At 44.1% G+C, this 20867-nt stretch overlaps 1 protein-coding gene across 1 annotated transcript in view; it reads right to left on the bottom strand.

Annotated features, from left to right (window-relative positions):
• PEX14 (peroxisomal biogenesis factor 14) overlaps positions 1-20867 on the bottom strand; it is a 69314-nt gene that overhangs the window by 46254 nt on the left and 2193 nt on the right. The window contains exon 2 of the mRNA XM_079326051.1: positions 19579-19632. Coding sequence (XP_079182177.1) covers positions 19579-19632 — 54 coding nt within the window. The remainder of the gene's footprint in view (positions 1-19578; positions 19633-20867) is intronic.

The raw sequence follows: 20867 nt of genomic DNA, 5'->3' as shown, positions 1-20867 counted from the left end.
TCAAGGGACTGGACAAAGTAACACAAAGGTTTAGATTCAGTCCAAGATGATCCCATTTGGAGAGGAAGCTTTGAAGATGTTTTAGACTGAAAAGACTCAAATAACAAGAAAAAGCATCAAGCTACTATTCCTCAAACCTCCTATTTCAAAAAGCCCATTTCACAGAATTTTTAAAAAACAGGGAATGTAGATTAGAGAATTAATGCTTTCCTTTCAGCAATAAAGCCCCAAACAATTAGGGCCGAAGTCAGGGGGCTGAGGTGAGGTTAGGTCAAGGAAGATCTGAATGAGAATAAATATAGGAGATACTGGAGGAAGCTATCTGGATCACCAGAATCTAACAAACAAAAGGCTTCATGTTGAAAACATTAAAGAAGCTGGAAATTGCGACAGGTGCACAATAAATCATGCAAACCACAGCAGTTGGGAAGAAACAGCAAAAGGAGAAGGACTTAAAACACTGGAAGACCTTTTTGTACATTTATTTTTTTACTTAGAGCTCTTTGGGACAAGAATGGTCTTTTTCCTCTGCATTTGCACAATTCCTGGTGCTGGTCTGCAACTAGCTCCTCGACATTTATTACAACACAAATAATAATAAAGACTGAGCAGACCGTGCACTTTGTTCCTGCTGTTAATTGCCCCATTAAGGGAAAAACGAAGTAAGGGGCAAGAAGCCTGATTGGCCAGAGCTGCCCCGTCTGTGGGGACTGCAAGTGGAATAATTTTATAGATTCAGAAGCAGCTGCGTCCCTTGTCTTTGTCCACTTCTCAGCAGAACAGAGCTCACACCACACAATTCCTCCTGCAAATCTAGCAGCCTCCACCACCAGCCTCAAAAGCAGCTCAGCTTCCTTGTCAATTCTTATGTTGCTTCCTCTACAACAGGGGTGAAACACAGTAAAATGGCAAACATGAGGAACATTTCCATGGTAGCTGTCCAGACCATAAATATTCCACAAACAATGGGCCCACTTCATTTTCCCCGGGGGTCAATCTAGCATTGTTCACGGATGTTACATTCCCTGCTTAAAGAAACAAAGCCTAGAAGTGCCAGGACAAATCCAGGATGCTGCTCAACCTATGCAGCACTGTCTGCACCAAAAAACTGCGTGTGCCAAAAAATCCAGCGAACTGATTACCTACTCCTCTTTCTCTAAACACCTGAGTAAGATCCCACCATCCCAAACTGAGTTAAAACATCAAAGAGAATTAATTCTACAGAGAATTAAACTGATGCCTTCTGTGCTTGTCCAAATTCCTACACAGAAATTTGGGTCCAAAGCAGGAAGGCCTGAAAAATCAGACAGTTCAAAACACTTCTACTGGCTTTTATTTTTCTTAAACCTTGGCACAGCCAGCATATGTCAGGGACTATTATAATTATGCTCTTTATGTGCTGAAAAATTAATAAACAATTACTCACTTCAGGAAAAAAAAAGAAAGCAGCCATTTCCTTGACAAATGCTGCAGAAAGCATCAACAATCTCTCTGAAATCTGGGTCCACAGCAGGGAATTAACACCAAGGGAAGAACGGCCACTTGCTGCTGAAGACTGCAAGGACTGGAAACCCGAGGCTGTAATGCAGTTTTCTCAGGAGTCTGCACCTGATCCAAAAGAGCTACAAAGCATTTTTATATCTTTGTAACAGAAAAAAAGTACATTCAGTCTTTAATGCTGCTTTGGCTCAAGTACAGGTCCGTCAATCGATTTCCATCAAGCCACAACATCCAAAATTTGGCATTTGAAATGCACTAGTTTCAATCCCTCCAGGGCCAAAAAGGGCTTCTACACTGCCTTCGTGGCTGGAAAACCTCTGCTGTGGTAGGAAGCCAAGCTCACCTTCCCAGGAAACCATGGAAAAGATAAAAAATACACTTTCCTGAGCAAATGAATGAGACAGCAAACATCTGGGATCTTGACAGATTCCTACAGAAATTTATTTACAGCCTAAATTTTGACTAAAATCTGCCATTCAGTAAGCTCTTCCCTAAAATACTGGCAAGTACTATATTACCTTCCTTGAGAACCCACAGGGAACTCTGGCACACTTGCACTGAAAGGCTTCCAATATTCCTTAAAAAATTAAGTAATCTAAATAAACCCCGCATATCCCTTTTTAAGCAGACCCACACTACACAGTCTTCTCCCCACCTTAAATCAATGGTAACCCGATTCAAATGCCTTAGAGCTCTGTCTGAGAACTAGTGGAGAGATCAACGCTTTTTATCTTAAGGATTATGGATCACTCCCTGGGTGACTAACACACCCAGCAGCCCATTAGAACCAGCACAAAGGGCAGCTGCTCCTCCTCCCACCCCGGACTGCAGAAAGCAGCAAATAAAACTTCACCCCTTCACGCTGCCTGCCTTGTTTCATACTCTAAACACACCAAGATTTATTAACCTTTACAGTAAAAACAAATAAAATGATGATGAAGTAAAAACACAGTGATGTAAGGGCTGCAGCTAGCACCGTTTATCTGTGGAAATCCAATTAGTGCTCAAGTGGCAGAGATACCTGGAAAAGTGCTCACAATCGAATCAAAAAAAGATACAAAAACATTAACCTGATGGCTAAAAACTCCACATTTAAACATTTAAAGTAATAAGGGTGCTTTTACTGAGTATTTTCTATATTTCATTAGGTCCCAAATTGACGAGGAACCCCAGAGATGCATTTCCTGGGCTTTTGGAGCCTTAGACCAAACGCTGGACTCTGTTGGTGGTGTTGTAAAACACAGAGTGTTTCTTGCTAGAACAGCAAACTTCTTTCTGCAGGAGAAGCTACAGCAACAACTGCACATGCAGGAAATGCTGGAAAGCCTGTGAGGGTGTTCTTTGATCTGACACACTCATTCTGCACTCCCCACGATGGGAGCAGAAATGCTGCTGTTGTTTGCATTGTTTCTGCACCTAAGGATATCTGCATTTCCCGGCACAGCTGTGCTTCACCAGAAACTCTTCTCTCAAAGCCATGGCCCCTGGCCCTTGGTGGGAAAGGGACCACACTGGTGAGAGGGTGCTAAAAGAGAAGCACCCACAGCACACCGTGCTGGGCTCCAAGAGATGAGAACTCAATAAATAGATGAGTCCAGCCCCCAGCAGCAGGGCCCTCAGATTAGGTCTGGTTACAGGATTTACAGAAAAAGCACCCAGCACAATGTCCCTGCTGTGCCCTCTGAACACTGTGACTCTGCTGCTTTCTTGCCAGCATTAAATTCACTTACATTTATTAAAAGAGGAATCAGGAGAGAGCCACTGTCAATGAACAGAAGAACAAACTTCTGAGTAACAAGCTCTCAAAATGCACAAAACAAGAGACAATAATTTCACCATTTTGGGAACATCTAATAGAGCCTTCCCCGGGTTTGCTTATGGCAGAACACTGCACTTGCCCCCAGTACCCACTTCTGCTCTCAAGCTGTACAGGAGTTGAATATACACATCCAGAATAGACTGCATTAAATGCAAAATAAAATGCACTAAAATGCAATTCCAAGGTGAATTAACTGAGTTAAAAGAAGCAAATTTCCTTGAATTATACAGAAAAATTAATTCTATTCTGTACTTTTCCATCTATTTTTAAAAGTCCAAAGTCCTTATCACCTTTGCAGGGATATTTCATGAGAGATCACTGTCAGGATTTTTATTTCATGTTAATCCTTAACTTCTTTCTTTGTAACATGAATCCACTGCTCAGAAATAAATTTAAGACTCAAGAATATCATATGAACAACTTGGGCTGTACTTGGTACCAGAAAAATAGTTATTTCTTGACTTCTTGACAGTTTCCCTGGGCTGCCACCCCAGCAAATGTTCTGAAACAGACTGGCCATATCTGTGCTATTCCCCTTCTGCAGAGAATATTCATGAATTAGCTTTCACATGCCCCAGAGTGCAACTTGTCTTTAGGGAGAAATTTCTACATCTCTTTAACTTTTGTGCTTGGTACGTAGCAAATTACAAAGAAGAATATGATACCCAGAACTTAAACGCTGAAATAGAAAATGTTCAACATAAAAAATTGCAGAAAAAAAAATCTTGTATAAAACAGATCCAACACAGCAACATTTAGATTCCCCTCCTCTCCATCCCCTGTAACCAGCAGGGATGAGAACGGGGTGAAAATCAATGGTGAGAGACCTCCTGCTCTTGTCTGGAGTATAAAGAGTCCTGGATTATTATTCTGCATTTGCATGTGGCAGCAAATGTGTAAATGTTTTAATAATACAAAAATCCCAATAGGGTGGAGGAGGAGGATATGAAAGAAAGAAATACAAGGACATTTACTTTCTTGAGAGTGAGATAGAAAGGAAAAGAGAAGAGGAAGATGACACGATAAGGGACAAAGCTTTTCTGGGGTATATCTGGAAAAAGCTAAAAGAGAAATCATTAGGAAGCCCATAGTGCATCTACAGTGATACAGTGCGGATCAATTCATTTAACACTGCCCTGTACATTTACAGAAAAGTACTTTTGATATAATAAAGGCTCATAAACACACAGAAATTGGGTTAGACCTGTTTCAAATTCCTGCCAAACAATGGTTCAGAAAAAATGAAGCTCTATTTTAATTAGCTCGACTCAAGAGTGATTTGATAACAGCAGATGCTGTCTGGATGCTTTCAGCTTGATGGGCTCCACATACATGAACTTAAGAGTGGCTTTGATGCAATTAGGTATCTCCCTCTCCTTTAACATGTGCTAAGCTGAACCAATGGCTGTGTCTATTTAACATCTTGAACTAGAGGGGTAGTGACACTCCCCAGCACTCTTCTCCCAAAGAGGAGCTGAAGTGAAGAGAGGCAGCTTATCTGGGGCTTCCCCACAGCTCCAGCAGGTCGAGGACAGAGAGGAACAGGCACCAGTTCACTGCTCACAATGCAATATTAACATCTCAACATTAGGTCTGTTTCTACCACAAACCACACTTCTGGCATGTCCTATTTACAGGCTTGGTTAGTCCCAGCCAAAAACCTGCTCTGTCAATTGCTGCTTCAAGCCATGTCATTTTCTGTAAAAGCAGGAGGGATTCAGTAACAATTCCACACATCCCTTTCAGTGCAGTATTCCCAGAAGACACTCCACAGACACACTGCACCATGAGAGGGGCTTCCATGGTGCAGCTCTCCCACCTACTTCCTTTCAGCTTCCTTTTAGAGACAACTTCTATTCCTGGAAATATTTGTGCACTGACACCTTGGAGGCCCCTCTGCCTCTCTGCAGGGATGTACCTGCCTCACTGTGCAGCCAGAAAGCACAGGCATTTGCCAAAGGACACATGCAACATAGGATCTGCTTTAATGCACCAGGGACAAGGCTAATAGGAGGTCTTGATTTGTTAATTATCTGTCAGTTTGTCACAGCTGGGCTGCAAGGAGTGGGTGAGGGGGAATCTTTCTGCTTGGTTCTTTCTCTAAATGCTGAATTAGGCTGTCAAAACCTTCATCCCACCACAAGACGCAGTGAAAAGAAGAACCAGACTATCCTTTTCTTCTTCCTTTTCCCAGCAGGATACGCTGCTTCAGATGTCCTAGCCTCCCACCATGACTGCAGAAAGGTATACTGCATATAGAAAATGACCTTCACACCATCACACATGCCCCCTTTAGTCAAGGGACATTAGCAGACCTGAGCAGGATAAATCAGAGAGGAAATCCCAGTGCCAGGGGAGCACACAGGAGGCATTTATTTCACAAGGAGCCCTAAAATTGCTCCCTGCTCGAATCAGCCATTTCCAAGCAGGGTTTTGGAAGGCAGAAGGCCTGGCCCCTGTGAGAGCAGACAGATACACATGGAGTTACAGAGATAAAAAGGTGGAGCAGTGTCAAGATTCCCCTTCTTCTCACATATCTGCCCCACATAATCTTGTAAGTAGGGAGGAAAGTTCAGGCTGTGAAATGGGATAAAGTATGGAATAGCCCATGGAGACGAAGCTAGAAAAGCAGAAAGCAGGCTGTGGAGCAGCAGCAGAATTTACCATACATGCTTATACCTCCTAAAGCCAGCTAAAGGTGGCGGTGGAGCCCTGGGAGATCCCCACCCACTCCTCTGCTCTCCTGCAGGCCACGGCCAGAACATCCCATACCCATCCTCTCCCCAGCAGGATTATGAAAATCCCCCGCAGGAGCTTCCCACGCGAGAGGCCCGGGACACACCCGTTCCTGCTGCTGAGCCCTGAGCCTGGTTATTTATTCCCTGTGCACACGGGCACCTGCTCCAGGGGAACACAGCACTCCCTCCCTTCTGCCCCTGCACAGGGGATCAGAGCTACAGACCCGCCAGAGCCGCATAAAACCTCCATCAACACTCCTCATTCCAACAGTTACAAAAAAAAAAAATAACATTGTATACTTTACACTCAGGACAGCCAAGGAGCACACACCTATGGTCAGCACACAAGTCAAATTCTCAGAACAGTTTTCTTCTGTGCACCATCTTCTCCTATAGCTGAAAACACTGGTGCTGTTTATCTTTTGATCTAAAATCCTTAGAACTAACATTACATTTTCTAGCATGATCTACCCATCACTATATAGCACACCAGCTGGAAGGACAGAAGAAGACCTAGAGCTTCCTTCACTGATTATTTGTTCCTGATCACTAAAACAAATGAGGCATTTTGCAGACAGTTCTGCCTTCCCCAGATGGGGTCTACTGAGAAATCCACTGGGGACAGTCTGTCTCCAGAGAGAGACTGTCTCTGTTTCTTCAGGTGAAGTTCACAGATCTATTTTGGGCAATATTTCCAAAACTTAACCCCAGAAAATAAAATTTGCTAAAGCACTGCTTCTCAAAATTTATGCAAGCTTGACTCCCTTTTTCACTCATTTATTGTGGTGACGCATCCTACATTCCTCAGCTGAGATGGCATCAAGTTCCTTCAGGAAAAGAAGAGTTACTGAAGTAAATGCTACCTCTTCAAACTAGGAGGAAGAGAGCCCCAAACAGCAATTACAAATAGAAAGCTGTTTACTGGTGAGTGACTTTGTGACTTCCTTTGAAGCCTTTGCATCCCTTTGGAGTTCAAACCTAAGTTTGAGAAATTCTGCTTTAAGGAACTTGACTATAAAGAGACCTAGCAGTGGTGATGCCAACGTGATGACACAGCACTGCTCCCCACCCTACACCTACAGAAGAGCTCAGGAGCAATTTCCCTGCAGGTGCTGGTGGCACCAGCCCCTCTGCCCCACAGTGATACTGGCTCCTGGCTGCTGGGATGATGCTGGAGATAACAACCCAGCAGCATTGATAATATAACCAATGCAGCAGTCAGCATTAATTATCCCAAACTACTAAGGGCAAGGCCTCTTAAAACATCTGTCTCTCAATCTTCTGGTCTTTAATAAAATCACCCTCCCAGCCATAGGGTGTAACTAGAATTGTACATACACATGTGCATGCAAAAACACAAATGCATAACGAGAGATTCAGGTCCTCATTAAAAAATGGAATAAATAAGAATTCACTAAGGAATTCTGCCCAGGTCTGATTTCCAGATCTGGTTTTGCAGCATTCTTGCCCACAGCCTGAAGAGCTCTGGGTGCCTCCCTATCCCTCTCCAGCTGCACCATCCTCTTCAAATTCAGACTTCTTGCACCTATAATTACTAGGTGCTCTGTGCCAGGCTCCTTTAATTAACCAACCCAACTCTTCTCCCTTTGGGATCAGACTAAGCTCTTTTTTATTAGCTCCATCATTAGCTCCATCAGTATCTAGGCCTAAACACGATACCTTATACCACTCCAGGAGTGGGGCTGTAGGGTGCAAATGACCTCCAAAGCACCTGCCTGCAGGAGAGGCAGGAGAAGCAAGGCTATGAACTCAGGAAAAGTGGCACGAAGGGTGGATACACCACCTTCCAAATTTCAGTGCATCAGCAAAAACGACACAGCTCAAAATCTTCAGGAAAATGCATGATGTGAGGGGACCTTGGTGCTTCTGCAGTGCTGAGATGGTTCAATCCCAAGAGCAGAGGAGAAAGAACAGAATAAATCCCTTGATTTACATCCTCCATTACACTGGAGCCAACCTTCTGATCTTCAGGGCTTCAAGAAAGAGCCAAGCATTCCTGGAGTGCACTGCTCCCCCAAGCCTCACTCTCTTACTGACAGTCTTACCAAATTCCATTCTCTGAAGCTGTTTCACCTGATTTCTGGATGAACTGCCGTCCACACAGGAAAACCCCAAATGCCAAAGTGCACCCTGGCCTCGTGTGGGCCCTGAGGTGTCGTGCAGGGAAGTGCTGGTGCCCGGGCAGGGAGAGAGCAGGAGGGGGATGCCCTGGGGTTTCGGGGACAGGGGGACACTGAGCTGCCCAGCCTGACGTCCCCGGGAGCTCTCCCAGGAGCAGCCAGCCATCGATCTCGGGACACACAACTCCAGGAGCGCTCCTTATCTCAGAACAGCCTCTGCCGCCGATTCCTGAACGCGCTTTAATGCTTAAATTATTAAATGCATTAATGTATTTACATTATTCAAGTCGTATGTGCATTTTTCTAAGATAATTTATGTATAAGAGCTTGAATGTCCATGACTGTTAATGTCTACAACCCTTCCTGTTCATTATTGATTCTGGAAGGAAAAAAAAAAAAAGGCAGTGTTTTAATGCCTTATTTTTAATGTATTAAGAGTCTGAATAAGTGCATTCTCTTTTTTCTTTTGTAATTTCATAATTTAAGTAGTGCATTTATTAAACTGACACAGTATGAATTGTGGTGAAGTCTGGCACAGGTCCATGCTGCCAACGCAGCCCAACCGACCATCACGCTACTCTGCAAATCAAGCACGAGCTCAGCTCCTCTTACTCCAGCTCTGACTCCCTACCTGAAATCAGAAGGGACACGGACTAGAAACTCTTTTAAAAACACATTTTCTTTGCTATTTACATGCCTTCTCTTTGCCTCTACATTTTAAGTTGGCAATTTTTTTTATGTTATTGATGAACCGTTTGAATGCAAACCTGATTTTTCAATGAGTTTTGACACATACACTACAGCTTAAAAATGTCTACAGTACCTTTTAATCCCTGTAGTTCCCAAGCTCTTAAGAAATCTAAACTGAATATAATTTTGCTGTTTATACACCACAGTTGTCACATCATAAACCCAAAACTTTGATCACAGGTTAATGTTCACAGGCAAATTACATTCAGAAATCAGGTCATCTCCACTGCTGAACCACAGTCGCTTCAGAGCAGAATGCAGAGCTATTCAGCACTAGCTGCCCATCCTGTGTGGCATTTTGGGACATGCCTGCTCTAACAGGCAACAGAAACTGCAAAGAAAAAAGTCAGCTAACACACAACAGAGCCACCTCCGCTCACTCCACCCACACCTACACGGTGTGTATGGACACGCACTTTATATATAAACTATGTGTAAATGCCTTGCCTGTTTATAGCCAAGAATACTACTTCCAAAGTCCAGCTTTTACTGCCAGACAAATCCACTGCCAGCTGAGCCTCCACAGAGCAACAGTGACACCCGATGGCTTTCAGCTCAGCCCTGGGGCACAATTCCCTGGGAGGAGAATCCAGGGGCTCCATTCCCTCTGCCGACATGGTGGCCCCAACTCCAATCACCTATCAGAGCAACCCATCAAGGAGCTGAGCTGCAGAGAGATAAAACTTGCTGTACGTAGGCACTGCATGTAATTAAGAGTGTGCATAAGTTTCACAGTACATTCTGCATAATTACAGCCCTGCCTGGCACCGCTGCCAGTGCGAGCATGAACACACACGCACACACATAATGTATGCACAATATTGTGCATATGGACTTGGGAAAAGACAGCGAACAGTGAAAGTTGCTGGCTGTTGTTTTAAGAGCTGACTCTGCCATTTCTAAGGTTAAGTTTGTGTTTTTTTGCTGCTCATTACCATTCTTTAACTGTTACAATTTATATCAGCATATAATGTTAAATAATTACAGGGAGCGGAGCTCACTCTAGCGAGGATATAAATGCGCTGTGGGATTCTACAGATTTAAACAAATAACACTCACAGCAGGGGGTGAGCAGATGAATTAGCATTAATATCCTGCCTGGGAGATCCCAGTGCAGTGTTATGGCTTAAATACAGATCTTTTCTGTAACAGTCAATATGACAGCTACTACCAATACAGCCCAGCACATCCAGCAGTCAATATACAGCTGCAGCTGAAAGAATGCCCTCGTAACAATCCATACAGCAGCCAGTTAAAATAAATAACTTCCCTTTAACAGCCTATATCACAGCCAACTGCATTAAAACCTTCCCTTTTAAGGTCTATACAATAGCCAGCTAAATGGAAAAATTGGCATCCTTCTTGGCAGCTTCAGAGGGAAGTCAGGCACGGCACGGGTGGGAGACTGAACTCCCCTTTCCGGGGACGGGGGTGTCCCACCCTCGGTGTCCTGCTGGGGAATCTGCTCTGCTCTCCACAGCTGTAAGAGAGGATGGATCAAGCCACCACTGCACTGCCTTTCACAAGAAAGTGCATTCACTTTAAACAATAAAGACCCAAGCCTATTTCTTTCCTGACTGGAATAAGGAGTCAGAGCAGAGCTGGCCAGCACACAGATGTGTTTCCTCAGAGTAAAGGCAATGTGCTTTTTTAGCACTTTTACACTAGAGAGATATCCCATCTCAGCCTAAAAGCAGAACCCAAAGCTCCTTGTTTTAAATCAGTGGCTGCTTTTTCACTCTCTAACAAGAAGCAACAGGCTGAGATAGGCTGAGACTCTGCCTCCCTTGGACCAGAGCACAGCCTTCATTGTGCAACAGCAATTGCAACAGACCATAATATAAATCATGATTACAAAGCACCCAAATCTGAGAACTCAACTGCAGGATCCAAGCCCATGGCCATGGCCAATGTTGTCACAAGGCCATTTTCACACTTAGGGTCAAATCCTGTTCCCACGTGGACAGATTTTATCCTGGAACTCCTCTACCTGGATGGAGTGGCTGTAAATTCCCACTTGAAATGAACTGCAAAACAAACCTGCAGAACTTCAACAAATTACAACAATACTTCTTGAGGCAAATTAAGAAGTAAAACACAAAAAAAGTCATAAAGCACTTAATACTCAGCTTAGAGTTTACAAACTGCTGTGCAAGCAGTAATAAATCTCTAGAAAATTAAATGTGTAGCTATTTTTGCATTTTCCAAAATGCTACGAGAGTTTGCCAGTAGAGAATTTTGCCACTAAAATACGACATTTGCTACCTTCCTTTAAATGAAAGGAGATAGATGACAATTTTATTAGAAATAGAAATGATAAAGCAGGAATTGCATTTATTTTTTAAAACTTCACAAATTCAAAACATATGACTGCTTCCTTTTTAAGAAACTGCCCCTTTGGGTATATATTAAAAAGAATAAACATAAACTAGGGGCCTACAATCCCACCAGATGTTTGGCACCTGGAGCCTTTTCAAGTAATTGATTAAGGAAGCAATTTTTTTTTCAGGTAACAGGAAAAAATTGTGTCTAAAATCTTTCACATTTTCAATGCTGTAATTCTACTTCAAATTTGAAGGGAAGACTGCAGCAACAGACTCATTCCAGCTTACAGCCTCCCAAATTAAAAAAAAATACACACCACCCCTACTCCAGAAGTCATGGTTTGAAGCTTTGACCGTATTTTGCAAAATGACAGTTACTAAAAACAACAAACATGCATCACTGTGAGTCATCTGGTTTCCAACTTCTGAGTCAAAAGGGGCTGATTCCACACAAACTGAAACCTGGCTCTCCGAGGACTCGCATGTTTAACGATTTGTATCTCTGCACCACAGCTTCAGAACAGGATGTGGAAGGAAAGAATGAAAAGGAGGGAGAAAGGGGAGGGGAGAGGAAGAGAAAAAAACACTTTTTACTGGTCCCAGTGTCACTGCAAATAAAGACCACGTCAAGATTTAAACCATAATAATGGAAAGGCTATAAGGTCCCTGCTATAATGTTTCCTCTGATATTCCCTTTCATAAATGTTCTCTTTATGCTGCCTGCTTGGCAATAATACATGTAATGTTTGTGCAGCAGCCCCGCTGGGGAAGCTGCAGCATATGAAGCTCACACAACACACATTAGGAGCCAGGCAGTTCATTTACCAGTTCCACAACTTTGCTGAGCTCACCCATCATCTTCAGGAGAATGCAACAGACCTGAGGAGACAAGTCATACAAAGCAACCTCCAAATAAATATGTTTATTTGGAAACAGGTCTGTGTGTGCCAACGCAGGGACATGCAGCTGCCTCCTCCTCCAGTGCAACACCTCCCCAGGCTCCCAGCTCCTGCAAGTACAAGCAAGACCCCAAACCCACCCAGAGCCAGTGGGATTGGTGGCACTGAGCTTCCCCTTGGCACAGCAGGGCAGAGCACTCCCTGCAGGAGCTCAGCTCTGCCTTCCCAAAGGAATGGCACCTGCTTGCCTGGCAGGGCCAGCGGGACTCAGCCCCACCTCCACAAGAATCTGGACTGGAATCCCACGGGACACCAGCACGGAATGGAGAAAAGGGACTGACAGCTGACCATCAGACTGGAAACCAAGCCACCTCTATGGGATTGTGGCAACCTGAGTGGAGAAAGGGGGTTCCAAAAATCCAGTGTTGGGGGGCCGGGGGCAGGCTCAGCTCAGCCCTGCCTGCAATTCTCCATCACTGCACAGAAAGTATTTATATCCTGTTGGCAGCATGTGCAACCAATGCGACTCCCTGTGTCAGAGCTGTCAATTATGGGCTTGACTTATGAGCAAAGATTAAATGAGCTAAATATGTAGAGCTTGGCTAAGAGACCAGGATGGGGGTGGGGGGAAGGAGAAAAGATGTGATAACTGTCTGCAAACATCTGAAGGGTGCAGATGCTTAAGGAGGAAAGGAAACACATAGGATTGCACACAAAACAAACAGAAGCAAGCTGGAAGACACAGGAGATTCTATTCTCACTGTATAGCTGAGAATCTCCATGCCAGCAAGATGTCCTCTGTGTTGAACTGCATCCCAAGGAATCCATCACTCAGGGCATTCAGCCTGACAAAACACCAGAACACTGACAGCTGAGGAGAATTCTGCTCCAACCAGATGAAACAAGTAATGTAAAGAAGTGGGAATACTGTGAGTGCCCTGTCTTGCTTCTCTCCAGCTGTAAAATCATTTTACTAAAAAGTCATGCATATTTTCTTTGCTATTTTTCCAGACTGACACTTGTCAAAGTGTGTTAGAGGGTCACAGCTGGGAAGAAGACACAGCTTGTACAATGTAACAGAGAGAGGTGCTGTGTACATGTGCACACAAAATAAAAGCAAATAAAAACCACCCAGTAACTGTTAGGCTATTTGGAAAGATTTACAATGTAAGTGACATATGGAGAAAGACAAGGAATAGGAAATGCAGTGAAAGTTCCTTCTAAAGTATGATGGTCAGAGACTCCAAATCCAAGATTTATAACATCTCTCAACTTCCCAGTTTGGCAAATCTTGGTTCTGGAGGTGCTGGCATCAGAAGAACCTGAAGAATGTATTCCTGTGTGCTGTAGAGAAAGTTCTTTTAGGTTCTTGAATATTCTGCCTTTTGTGCCCCTGCTACCTCACTTTTAGTGTCCTGAACATATCTGAGGCACAACAAAGGTGCCACAGACACAACAAACGTTTTCAAATGGCATGAACTCCCAGGTAAGAGTAGGAGAGGAGGGCCAAGAGGAAGGAGGAAGGCAGGAGATGAGGGAAGGTCTCCCACTGTAATCTTACATGGATCCCAGGCTGCCACCAGACTCTTTTGATTGCAGGAACAGTGACAGGAGGTACCTGGGCAAAAGGAGTCCAAGCCTCCAGTGTTAGAGGCAGGACAGGAATTAACAATCTCTAACAACATTTTTCAGAGTAGGAATTTAATACTGTGGAGTCAAGAGGCACTCCAAAGAACAAATTCCTGCATAAAGTTATTTCAAGAAGCTAAAAAGGCAGCCAGGCACTCTGGTGAGCTCTTGAGCTGGTCCCTCCTCTCCTCAAGCACACAGAACCGTGGGCAGTTGCTGCCCTCTACAAGCTGCTCTGCACATAGCACAGCTCCACACCTGAGCAGGAATGGTGCCTTCACCCCACCTTGATCCCACAGCATCACCAGGGCAGGTACCCCCATGCCCACAGCAAGGTGCTCCCCATCCTCTGCCAGCTGAGCAAAGCAGGACACCAGCTGTAAAATGCTCTGTAGGTGTAGCACATTCAGACCCTGAAAACAGCAAATTATCATTAAAAATTTGTGGTTTTTTCAAGGGGAAAATGCCAAGTATTATTTCCTACCTGTGTGTCAATGTGTTTTTCCAGTGTCTCAAAGCACTGTAACTTTCATTTTACCTTCAATGACAGAATTGGGATCTCTGGAAGTCAAATCATACCTAACATTATGGAAGACTCTAGCCTAACTCCCTGAACTTTCATTTCTTTGTGTGTTCATAAAGAACAACTTAGAAGATTACAACTATTTTAAAAACTAAGAGTATTGCAACTATTTTAAAACATTCGGAAAGTCTTCTGACCAGTGATTTGGTTTGTCTGAAAAGGAGTTGCTTTCAGAGCTCTTTTCTGCACAAGTGCACACAAAAGATTATGAACTACTAGCTCATGCTGTCAGTGACAGAGGAAGGCTGTCCCTGTCCTGGCTGTGCTGCCTCATCCACCACTCTGAAGTGTCATTTAACCTGTCAGCTCTTAGGGACAGCCAGAGCCACCAGCACACTACATACAGGCTGATTTGGTCTTAAACCTGCTTTGGCCTGGGACTACTCCATGTTTCTAGCTCTCATTAATTAATATATAATTCTGCAATACAAGTCATATCCCAAACTATTATAATCTACCCTCTTTTAAAATTGAGATTTAAAGGAATTCCCAACTTTTCCACTGACCTCAAAGGGGCAGTTTAACCTGGTATGACAGTGTGTCTTTAACAATGCTCACTCAGTTTGCATCTGTGTGCTTGGCACACATTAATATATTTGTCTAAATCAACAGAGTAAAAGGAATCGACAGATGAAGCGAGTGCACTTTGCATGAACAACAAAAGCAGTCAATGAACACCCAGAAGAAAGAGAGAAAAACAGGCAAAACCCAATAACCTTGAAATTATCAGAAGGTCAAACCCAAGAGAGCTCAGCTTGGTAAATCACAGAGCTCTCTTTGCAGCAAACCAAAGGTTATTGTGCCTGGCAGTCACACAGCCCTGGCTCCCTGTCCCTGGCCCAATAAACCCCAAAAAAAAAAAAAACAATAAACCCAAAATCTGCAGAGGAATTGCTCTCCAGGCCTGGAGGAATCACTGGCCAGCACTGGGATGGACAGCAGCACTGCAGGAGCTCCCAAACCAACATCACACAGCTCCTGCCCAGGCAGGAGGCCTGGAGCTCAGCTCTGCTGCTGACAGGGGGAATTCACCCTGAGTAATGCTCCCTGGGGCCCGGGTCAGCTCCTGGCTCTGGCTGTCTGGAAATCCCCTCTGGAGAGATTCACCTTTACAGAATCATCCTGGGTGCACCACCACAGCAACACACCCGCTGTGGCAGGTGAAAAATCTCTACAGTGGACAGGCAAAAATCTGGCCTTAAATAATAAAGGGTGGGGAAATGGATAACAGAAGTGTGATGGGGAGTATCCCTCCTGCACGCCCCAGTCCCTCACATCATCTCTGAGAAAAAAGTTATTCTCAAAAAAACAAACAAACAAAAACACAAAAACAAAAACAAAAAAACAAACAAAAGAAACCCAATCTAAAAAAACAACAAAAAAAAAACCCCAACAAATAAAAACACCATAATTTTCTACAACTCTAGACTAAGACCTTTGAAATGCAAAAGAAATTATAAGGATATTACTATGTACCCCTTGTGCTTCAAAAAACAAAGTATGTGTTTTTCAGTGAAAATACCATTCTTGAATTCATTTCAAACAATGATTTCAGGCAAAGAACTTTAAAAAAATTCTCATGTATCTCATTTTTTGTAGGATTTGACAGGGTAGAAAGAGCATCTACCCCTTCATAAGGGGGATATGGATTCTCAATTTGCCCAATGATTTGTTCATAAAAAAACAGACTCTCAGTATTCTCAACTAACATGAACCCCAAGCAGCTCTCTTAAATCTGTAGCCTCTCCTCATTCCTACTCATGGTTTTGTTCAAGTGGTAAAGACAACAGTATTTGTTAGCATCAGCCTCCACCAGCTTCTAATTACACCAGTTGGAGCTAAAGGTAAAATCTCAATTGCAAAACTCCTTTCTCTGAAACCTAAATGAAATTTTCTGTACTCACACCGTACTTGAGAGGAAGCTTAACAGAACAGATAAGGTGTAAAATGAGACAACAAACCAGAAAGGATTTAATAATTTTAGTGTCTGTCACTCACTGCAGTGCACCCTGTGATGTTTGCACAAAAAGAAGAGTTAAAAGTGTTCTGGCCATTACCCTGACCCTTAAATATTTGAAAATCAATTTAACAAAGGGTGGGGAAAAGCCACAAGGGCTCCAGCACATTCCAACAAACTCTACACTAATTGCTACAGAGGCAGCAGTAATTCTTGTTAACTTGTACCTTTCGACAGCCTGTAAAAAAAGGAATAAAATGTCCACATTTCAGTGTTAACTGTTCTCATCTGCAGCAAGAAACAGAAAGAAACAGAACATGCTAAAAATACAAAAAGAAAAATTAAACAATCTGCAAAAGAATCTTGATCCAGGGATTCCGTAACTTAGTGAGCAACCAAGAAAATGTTTTACATTTATAATCAGTGCTTTCACATTTACAACTAGCACTTCTTCCAGATCCCAAGCAGCAGCTGGGGTATGAGTTTGTTTTGTGGCAGAAAAATCCTCAACCAAACAAGCAGCACCTCAAAAGCCTCACTGACAACTCTCCTTTCCTAGGTTCTCTCTGCAGCCCAGGTTCCTGCTGGGGGCTCCTACAGGCACAGCCTTCAGAGCTGGAATTGAGGCTGCAGCAGACTGGGCAGAAACAAAAACAGAAAAACATTCAAGCTCTTGGTAACACCTCAAAAGCAGCTCAGGACAGTTAAAAAGCTACAAGACTGCCAGTGAGAAGCAGAACAAGCTAAACAGATGATTTAAATACATTCTGGAGAGAGATTTGACCAAGGATTGCTGATGTAAAGGGGATTCTCTATTGGTGCAACCTCACTGAAAGAGAGTTTGTCCTATGCAGCTACATCCTCTGCACACCCCAGGACTCTGAGTGGCTATAAGAAGACAAACCTATTCCAATTCCACAAGTGTTCAGAGGCTTATCAGGGGTGCTGCTGCGAGCAGCAGGGATGCAGCAGTGCTCAGATAAGCCAGGCTCAAGGAGAAGCTGAGCCTGGCTGCCCATGACAAACGTGGCTGTAAACAGCAGCAGAGCGAGATGCTGACACCCTCTGAACACAAGGTTACATTCCCACTCTGCAGCTCCACGGCAGATTTTAATGGGCCACGCCAGGCAGGCAGGGAAATGAGTGTCTGCTTGCTGCAGAAGGATGGAATGGTGGCTGTGCCAGCCCTGCCTGTCACCCCGGGCACTGCCCAACACTCACCTCTGTGGGGAGGAGCCTCCAGCTGGGACACTTCATGGGAAGGACACTGCACAACTCAAGGCACTAATGGCAGGCATGTGCAATCTCTTATCTCCGGTTTGGTGGTTCAAAATATCAAAAGTGGGTGGGAGAAAGACCAGTTTGGATTGTGATGTGAGTTTTTAGGGCTGCATTCTGAAGGCCTCAGTAAGACCATTAACCTTTGCAAGGTACCCTGGAAGACCCAAATGCAGGACACAAAATGATGTGTCAGACTGGCTCTGACAGGATCTTGCAGAATGCAGAATGCTTGTGCAAACAACCAGGAATCCTGGCTTCTCCTGGGCCCCTGCTGGAAGCAGCAGGCTGAAGGCAGGGGTACAGGGTGGGCAGAAGGCAGTGTCCCCACGCACAGGGCAAGGATAGTGTCCCATACAAAACCAGCTTGGGACTGTAACAACTTCTGCTGATATGATGCAAGGTGCTTTAATTCCACTGCTTTCTCATTCTTGTGTGCTGCTGTGATCCAAACAGCTCTGTCCTGTGAAGCACTGAATCCTTCCACTCCCCAATAAAGTCCAAAAGGCTAAGGGGTGCAGAGTTTGGTCATTCTTTTCCTCCTCTGCACTCCCCAAGTGCTTACCACCAAAAGTGAAGTCCAGGCTGAGAGCCCTGAGCACACAGCCCCCAGAGCCCTGCTGGATCAGTGCCTGGCTCCCTGGGGTTCCCCTGAACACTTTTATGACACACACCATGTGCCTGGAGCCTGGTTTATGGGCCAGCATCTCCTGTGTGTGTGCAAGGCAGCGTGCAGGATCCTGGCCACAGGGAAGCCACAGCACCACGGTGGGTCAGGTCATCTGGCTCACAGACCTGCACTGCTCATTTAATAAGGCGTCCACAGAGCAGCAGATGGAAGCAATAACAACTCCTAAACAAACGTGAACTCCCAAACAAATGTGACAAAGACTCTAAGAGTTTATTATTTTTAAAAAGTTAATGAAAAAAGTAAGAAGGAAACCTCCACCTTCCAGAGGGCTCTAATTAGCTCACATGCTAGACTCACCATCGTGAGAGCAAAGTTTATGTTGGAGTTCCTTAAGTGTCTAAATAATTTTATGTAGCAAGAATATCCACCCAAATAGAAAGATATACAACTGCTACACACTTCCTCTGAGCAATTCTGCAGTCACATATACAGCAAGAAATGAATTATGCCTAAGGTAATGTTAGAATCTGCCTTGAGAAGGAACAAGGTGTTGACCAGCACAGGCTGTGATGATCTGCTGCCTGCCCTGACCTTTTTAAGGGAGGGACAACCAACTCCTCTAAAAACAAATCACCAAATCATCACAAAGCACACAGTTCCATAACTCCAGGTAATTTCATGTACAGGTGTCCATGCAATTAAGGGATGGCCCAATGTCACTAGAGAGACTGCCACTGCAACAGAACTCACAAACAGCCCTTTCATGAGATGCATTATACTGACTTTTCTCAGTTCACAGTCTTTACTCACATCTCTCTTTTTAAAAAATCATCTCCTGGGTTCTCTAGGTCAGAGTTACTTAGTAAAAATACTTTAAGATGGCCAGTGCCACAAGTACTTGAGTCTTCTCCCTGCAAACAGCTATGATAACAAATAAAAGCCGCAGAAGAAATTTAGGTTTGGTAAGAGTACAGCACTATGAATATGTTGCACAGGGCTTTCTTCAGACTCTTTCCTGAACAAGAGCACAGGCTCGGGACAGCCCATGGCCCTGGTGGCCCAGGTGTACCCCCAGGTGGCCCCAGTGACCCAGGTGGCCCCAGTGGCCCAGGTGGATCCCCAGGTGGCCCAGGTGGATCCCCAGGCTCAGGGAGGCTGTGGCCACAGGTCAGAACTGAGCTGTGAACAGCACGGCCATCTGGGCCAGTTCACACCTTTCCCACCACGCACCAGCTGCTGAGAAAAGCAAAACAAAGGCTGAAAAGGAAGCGGCCAAGAGAAGAACCGGTGCTATGGGCAAGAGACTCGCGGTCGCTCGGCAGAACTCACCAGCGGGTCCCGGGAGGCGGCGCCGTCCCGGTCGGGGGCAGGGCAGGAGGCAGCCTGTGAGACAGAAACACACGGTGAGGGCACAGCGCCGCCCCCCGGGCGATCGCCCATTCCAACAGGGATGGACACAGTCTGCACAACCATTCCAGAGCCCGCAGCGACAGCAGCAGCACTCTGGCAGACGGCATGGCAGCACTGCCCACTGGAACACACATTTTATAATACTTCTCCCACTTCCAGGATCCAGTAATGCACCCTCTGTTTTCTGAACCATTCTTCTAAAGATTTCTAAACAACCATGATTTACTTAAGCCTCACAAACTGTCAGAAGTACCAGGACCATCCTTCCTTCTCACACTTAAATAAGAGATGAAGTTTTGTCCTCCAGTTATATTCCTCATTGTTATGCACATACCTCACCTTCAAAGTACCTCAATATTTATTTTTCCCATTTGCGAAATACACAAAAACAATATAGATAAAATAAGTATTTACCACAAGAGGGTGCCAAAAACTCAAATATACTGCAACTCATCTGCTTCCAGACAAGGATGATCATCAGGACCCAGCCAGACCTCCCAGCTGGGCAGGGATTCTCTGGGATCATTTGCCATAACCTCTGGGTGGGAAGAAAGAAGGAAGGACCTACCACTGAATTCATATCCTCAGGAAATTCCCAGAGCAAAGTATTTAGCATTAAAGAAACACTGATAGCCAAGACAAATCTGAAATTGGTTATCTAGTTCACAGGCTATGCCATCATCTTGCTCTTCTCTTTCTTTACTATTAAAAAAAACAGTAATGGAGAGACAGGATGTTTTCTTCTGCTTATTTTCAGCAAAGACACTGCTAAAGGCCCAAGGAGCATGATTTCTAAACAAAACAAAGTATTTTAAAATCTCTGGCAGAAATATTTATTGCCTTTAGAACAGAATTCTATCTGCGTAAACTATTTCATTTGAGCTGCAGTACTCCCCTCTCCCTGCACTGCTTGAGGCAATATATTAATTCATGAGAATGAGAAAATTAAACTAAGAAAAACTGATAATAAGCCATAAGACATTTGACACTCCCTTTTCAGCATCTAAATTAACTCAATTTGTAATAGAAAACATGATGGGCCCAAACATAAACATGTTAAGAGAGGCAGTGCCACTACTCACAGCCTCATGTTGAAAGCTTGGCAATAAATAAACAAACATCACCAGCAGCAGAAAGCAAATATTTTATTAAATTCTCTAAACGTTTAGAGTGCAATGGGGACAACTTTCTACAAGCATTGATAACAG

The sequence above is a fragment of the Erithacus rubecula genome (genome assembly GCF_903797595.1).
Source record: "Erithacus rubecula genome assembly, chromosome: 24".
NCBI classification, from domain to species: domain Eukaryota; kingdom Metazoa; phylum Chordata; class Aves; order Passeriformes; family Muscicapidae; genus Erithacus; species Erithacus rubecula.
The sequence above is the reverse complement of the archived record's forward strand: the minus strand, read 5'-3'. Positions and strand labels throughout refer to the sequence as shown.